The 6,368-nt window shown below is 47.8% G+C and overlaps 1 protein-coding gene across 1 annotated transcript in view; it reads right to left on the bottom strand.

Annotated features, from left to right (window-relative positions):
* Positions 1-842: 842 nt before the first annotated feature.
* Positions 843-6,368, bottom strand: part of casc3 (casc3 exon junction complex subunit) — a gene marked incomplete in the record, with an annotated part of 8,701 nt that continues 3,175 nt past the window's right edge. The window contains 7 exon segments of the mRNA XM_014023158.1: positions 843-1,632; positions 1,711-1,877; positions 1,955-2,053; positions 3,089-3,262; positions 3,420-4,312; positions 4,948-5,124; positions 5,640-5,788. Of these exon segments, the coding sequence (XP_013878612.1) occupies positions 1,486-1,632; positions 1,711-1,877; positions 1,955-2,053; positions 3,089-3,262; positions 3,420-4,312; positions 4,948-5,124; positions 5,640-5,788 (1,806 nt within the window).

A 6,368-nucleotide genomic window follows, 5' to 3' on the forward strand; every position in this document is an offset into this window, starting at 1 on the left:
CCCCCCCCCCCCCCCCCCCCCGGGAAGGTGGGCCCGTCTTCAGATTAGAGGTGCTGCAAAGAGACTCGGGATTGAACCGTCGACCTCAGAGTTTCAGTGTCGAGAGAAAAACCAGTCCAGCAGAGGTGTTGTGGGTCCATCTCATCTCGTGCCCCTCCCCTCCAGGTTCTGTTGGTGGTTCTGTTTGGGACCGCAGCTCCTCACCGACTCTCCAACCACACTCCTACAAACAGATCAGATAATCCAGATTAATAAAATAATCAACATGGGATTCATTTAATTTAACAGGTTTTCAAGAGTTTAAAAAGGAATCTGTAAGAATGATAAACAGATTATATTCAGATTACAGTCAGATCACAGCCTGGTTAAAGTCAGATTATGTTCCGATCATAGCCTGGTTACAGTCAGGTTACAGTCAGATCATAGCCTGGCTACAATCAGATTATGTTCAGATTACAGTCAGATCACAGCCTGGTTACAGACAGATTATATTCAGATCATAGCCTGGCTACAGACAGATTATATTCAGATCATAGCCTGGCTACAGTCAGATTATATTCAGATCATAGCCCTATTACAGTCAGATTATATTCAGATCATAGCCCTATTACAGTCAGATTATATTCAGATCATAGCCTGGTTACAGTCAGATTATATTCAGATCATAGCCCTATTACAGTCAGATTATATTCAGATCATAGCCTGGTTACAGTCAGATTATATTCAGATCATAGCCTGGTTACAGTCAGATTATATTCAGATCATAGCCTGGTTACAGTCAGATTACAGTCAGATCATAGCCTGGTTACAGTCTGATTATATTCAGATCATAGCCTGGTTACAGTCAGATCAAAGCCTGGTTACAGTCAGATCAAAGCTTGGTTAGTCAGATAATCCAGATTATTCAACACATGATTTTATAGATTTTCAAGAGTTAAAAGGAAATCTGTTTGTAGGGGTGATGAGCAGATTATAGCCTGGTTAATCAGATTATGAATATATATTATAGATTAYACAATTACTGTCCAACTACAGCTTACTAAATTTAGCCCAATTAGAGCCCGACTGCAGCAGGGCTGCAGCAGATTAATTGGTCCTAACCAGATTAAATTTGTTTAGCCAGTTACACTCCAGCAGTCACTCAATTACATCCTGAGTTCAGCTGGATTATAGCTGGATTATCACCCAGCTAAAGAAAGAATATTTCTGTTGTGTCCAGATTATAATCTGGTATCTGGATTGTCTGCAACAGACCAGCCACCTGCTGCTGCTCATTCCAGATATATTTCATGTTTATTTTAAAGATCTGTTTAGATTTGGGGGGGATTCTGTTGAAGACCCTCAGCTGAGGGGAGCTTAGAGGACAGTCGAGGTGCTACAGGTGTTTCCCATCACGAAACACCAGGATCAAACCTAAACCCACCTGTAGTCTTCAGGTCAGGGTGGGGCTTAGACTGGGTGGCCTGGAGGTGGTGAGGGGCGGGGTCACTCTGAGGCAAAGGGAACCTCTGGAGGGGGGGGTTTGATGGTGACAGGCTGGGACGTTCGGCGGGGGGGCGAGGGTTTGGGCTGAGCCTGCTGCTGCATCGTGTCGTAATACGTGACGCCGCCGTAGGTCACCTGGGACTGCCCCTGGAGCACACACATGGTTTCACACTTAGATTTAAAGGAAAATGGCGCCCCCTGCAGGTGACGACAGCAGCAGCTTACCTGTGGGTTTGGGTACATGGTGGGATATGGAAAGGTTACAACCCCAGGGGGAGGGTAGAAAGGAGGAGGCAGCAGCTGCTGTGGTTGCCCCGGTGACAAAGAGACAGGCGGAGCTCCGTAGAGGGCGGGGTTAGCGATAGGGCCGCCCGATTGGTGGGGATGGAGACCTGCAGAGAAGCAGCAAGATGAATGTTTGATGTTTTTTTTTTTTTTTTTGATCAGTTTTAAGTTTGAGGACTCTGACCAGGATGGGGGATATGCATCTCAGGCTGGACCAGCATCCCTTGGGGCGGTATGGGGGCGGCGCCGTCTCCATGAGTGTAGATTGGTCCCTGGTACGACACTGACACACAGACAAAGGAGGTCATTCAGAAGAGAAAGAAGCAGCTGGACACAGTTTGACYCTTCAGTCTGACAGGACAGATTTAAACTGTCAACAAGGCAGAGACCTTCAGTTTGTTTACAGATTTGGATCAAAATGTTCGGAGTTTCAGAACATGAAACTGGACGTTACATCATCGAGCTGCTGAATGAACAATAAAAAACAGAGAAATTATTCATTTATTTAATCCCTGTTGATGGTAAAAGATCAAAGTTGTTCCAGTTTTGTTCTCATGCAGTCTGAATGCTGACTCAGCACTTTTTTCTTTATTTTTATATTTAGAAATTCTTTTCTTTTTTTGTATAGTGTACATTTTGTCGTATTATATTTAACTTGTATAAAAATTAATCCAATTTCATTGTAATGCAAATATAATGACGATAAAGGTGATGCAGATGAGACAGATTTCTAAATAACTTTTCTCGTTTCTGAACTTTGAAAGTTTTTTCCTCAGAGACGTTTAATCTCTGTCGTTAATCCCCATTCTTAATCCCTGTCGTTAATCTCTGTCGTTAATCCCCATTCTTAATCCCTGTCGTTAATCTCTGTCGTTAATCCCCATTCTTAATCCCTGTCGTTAATCTGTCGTTAATCCCCGTCGTTAATCCCCGTTGTTAATCTCTGTCGTTAATCCCCGTCGTTAATCCCCGTTGTTAATCTCTGTCGTTAATCCCCGTCGTTAATCCCCATTGTTAATCTCTGTCGTTAATCTCTGTCGTTAATCCCCTTTGTTAATCCCCATTGTTAATCTCTGTCGTTAATCCCCATTGTTAATCTGTTAATCCCCGTCGTTAATCCCCGTCGTTAATCTCTGTCGTTAATCCCCGTCGTTAATCTCTGTCGTTAATCTCTGAAGTTAATCCCCGTCGTTAATCTCCGTCGTTAATCTCTGTCGTTAATCCCCGTCGTTAATCTCTGCCGTTAATCTCTCCGTGTGTCGAGCCTGTAAATCTGAAGTTCCAGCACCAGAAACATCGGCACAGTTTGAGGTCTTACTGGGCTCGTAGTAGTGTCCCTCCATCACGCCGAGGTGCATGGGCGGCGCCGGTTCTGGAACAGGCCTCTGACGCTGGGACGAGTAGCGCTTGGCCCGGTTGGAGCCGACTCCCATCTCCTCCATGCTGGAGAACTGAGGCGGGCCGCCGCCAATGTGCAGGGGGTTCGGGAGGCCTGTGGACCCAAACAGAAGACAGTCCAGTCCAAGTAGAACACAGAACCAGCAGATAGTACTGGTTCCACTTCAGACCCAAAACAGCAGTTAGTCCAGTTTTAYCTGGAACACAGAACCGGGTCCTGACCGGACCAGGACAAGGTCTGCTGGACTCACCTCTCAGCTCGGAGCGCATGTAGGACGTCGGGCTCTGACTCCAGTTTTGTCTAGCCAGACTGAGTCGAGCCACGTCCTGGTCCAGCTCGGCTAGTCCCGCGCYCCCACCCACCCCTGCCGGCGCCGTGGGACCGGTCCCGTCTCCGGCCCAGGCCTTCCCTCCCCCGCTGCCGGGAGAGGAGGTGTTTCCCCCAGATGCAGACTCCTCCACAGAGGCCTGCTTGCTGCCCAGGTCTGAGGGTCGCGATCGAGTCCTGCGGGCCAGAGAGTAGGACTTGCGCTCCACTGGCCGCTCGGTGGGCGGAGAGGCTTCCTGATTGGCTGCGGCAGACTGAGGGGAGGGGTCAGAGGGGGAGGCAGCCGGTCCAGAGGCAGACCTGTCAGCAGCGCCCCGTTCCTGCCGTCTGGGTGACTGGTACCCCCCTGGCTGAGGTGAGGCAGCTGTAGCTGCAGAGGCTGAGCTCAGATCCTCCTCTCCCGGCCCCCCAGGACTGACTGACACCTCCTCAATGACCACGGCTGGCCCCGCTTTACCTCCAGGACCCCGCGCCCCCCTGCTGGCCAAGCCCCTCTCTCCTGCAGGCTCCAGAGCTTTAGAACCCAGCCGCTCCCTGGGATGGAGCGGAGGTGCGTTTGATTCGTTACTCCTGTACTCCAAATGAGGGGGGGTTGCCTGGTTCGGGTGGGGGGGCCTGCTGCGGGAGGGGGGTGGTCTGGAGGAGTTACTGTTGCGATGAGCGGAAGGAAGAGGAGGGAATGCAGAGGATGAAGAGGAGGGAGGCAGAGATGAAGGTGGAGCAGCTCCTCCTCGGTTCTGCCAGGACCGGGCCGGTCTGGGTCCTCCTCCGCCCCCGTCCCTCCACCGTTTGTCCCTGTTTGGAGAAGAACCGGGCCTGCAGGGACACAACAGGACAGCTCTTTATCTGACAGGTAAAGAAAACTCCTCTGACACACACACACGTGTTTTTAATGAGGGTGCACCATAACCATCAGTCCAATATCAGTGAATTATGACATCATAGTTATCGGTCCAATATCAGTGAATTATGACATCATAGTTATCGGTCCGATATCAGTGAATTATGACATCATAGTTAACGGTACGATATCAGTGAATTATGACATAGTTATCGGTACGATATCAGTGAATTATGACATCATAGTTATCGGTACGATATCAGTGAATTATGACATCATAGTTATCGGTACGATATCAGTGAATTATGACATCATAGTTATCGGTCTGATATCGGTGAATTATGACATCATAGTTATCGGTACGATCTCATAACAAACAGARCCCATAATATATGAACATGTTTGCCAGCATGGTGAAGAGAATGTGTGTTTATTTTTATCATTTTTGGTCAAATCGCTTCCCATCCTGCCTGACCCACGCAACGTTCAAGTGGCGTAGGAAAAAACAACTTTCTCACTAGAACACAAGTTATGGTGCATCCCTAGTTTTTAACGTACAATGAAAGCAGTAAATCTTGAGGTTTGGGTGGAACCGGCTCAGAGAACTCACCGGGGTCGTCTCTGTCGATACGCTCGGTCTCCTTGACCGCCGCCTCCGTTCCTGATGTCGTAACCGTAGATGGCGATGAGCTCCTCGCGGCTCTTGGGCGCCTGCTCCTCCTCTCTGAACTTATCGTGCTCCCACCGGCCCTCGTCCTTCCACAGCTTCCTGTTCCGACCTTTGGGCCTGAGGGGGACACAGATCCTGCAGTTAGACCTGCTCGGCCCTGATCTCTGTCCAGAACTAAACCGACCCGGTGGGGTAGGGTTGGGCGATATTGGCAAAAAAATTAATCACGATTAATTGTGGTATTTAGCCATCAACGATTAATTTGACGATTAATCCTCTGGAGTCCCTGGACGCCATTATGTCCTAGTCACATGACCTATTTAGTGGGAAAGATTTGCTCTTTGTAAAAATCTTTTCCAAATAGTGTCAAAATCAGACTTCAGGCTATACTTCAAATTTTAAATTGTGTAAATAGATAAATAAATTACAGAACTTTTGTTTAAATGTTCGTCATATTTGAATCAGAGAGGAGCACCAAGCAGACTGACCGGGGAAATATCCAGTCAGTCTGACTGGTGGCATTAATCATATTAATCGTCAAGTGCCAAAAATAATCGATTAATGTTTTTCTGACGATTAATTGCAGACGATACGATTATGCCCAACCCTACGGTGGAGTGAGGTGGGCTCACCTCTCCTCCTCCTGAGCGTGGCCTCGAACGTCGTGCTCAAAGAACAGACCCTTCCTGGGGATGTAGGCCGGGTTCTTCCGGTCCTCGTCATCATCGAGGTGCTGGCCCGGTTTTCCTCCCGCCTTCGTCTCAGGATCCTCAGTGGACTCCTGCAGATAATAAGTTCTTATTACTGACAGACCCTCCACAGGTCTGTGAGCAACAGAAAAAAAACAAACAAACAATGCAACAGTTTGCAGTAACCACTTTCYAACAGCTCAGGATCGTATCGTTTAAATCAGTGGTTCCCAAAGTTGGGGTCAGGACCCAAAGTGGGGTCCTGAAACATCAAGGTGGGGTCCTGAAAAGATTTTCTAAATTAATTACATTTTTGCCTTAGTTGCCTAAAATGTATAAATGTAGAATAATAAATATTGTTACTATGCCCATCGTCCAAAAATAGTTGTGGTCACAGATCTCTGCTGTTATTTTGTGGGTCAAAAGGTGAAAAGTTTGGGAACCACTGATTTAAACGATACGATCCTGAGCTGTTAGAAAGTGGTTACTGCAAACTGTTGCATTGTTAGTTTATTTTTTTCTGTTGCTCACAGACCTGAGGGTCTGTCAGTAATAAGTACTTCTTATCTGCAGGAGTCCACTGAGGATCCTGAGACGAAGGCGGGAGGAAAACCGGGCCAGCACCTCGATGATGACGAGGACCGGAAGAACCCGGCCTACATCCCCAGGAAG

The sequence above is a fragment of the Austrofundulus limnaeus genome, unplaced genomic scaffold (assembly GCF_001266775.1).
Source record: "Austrofundulus limnaeus strain Quisiro unplaced genomic scaffold, Austrofundulus_limnaeus-1.0 Scaffold358, whole genome shotgun sequence".
In the NCBI taxonomy this organism is placed as follows: domain Eukaryota; kingdom Metazoa; phylum Chordata; class Actinopteri; order Cyprinodontiformes; family Rivulidae; genus Austrofundulus; species Austrofundulus limnaeus.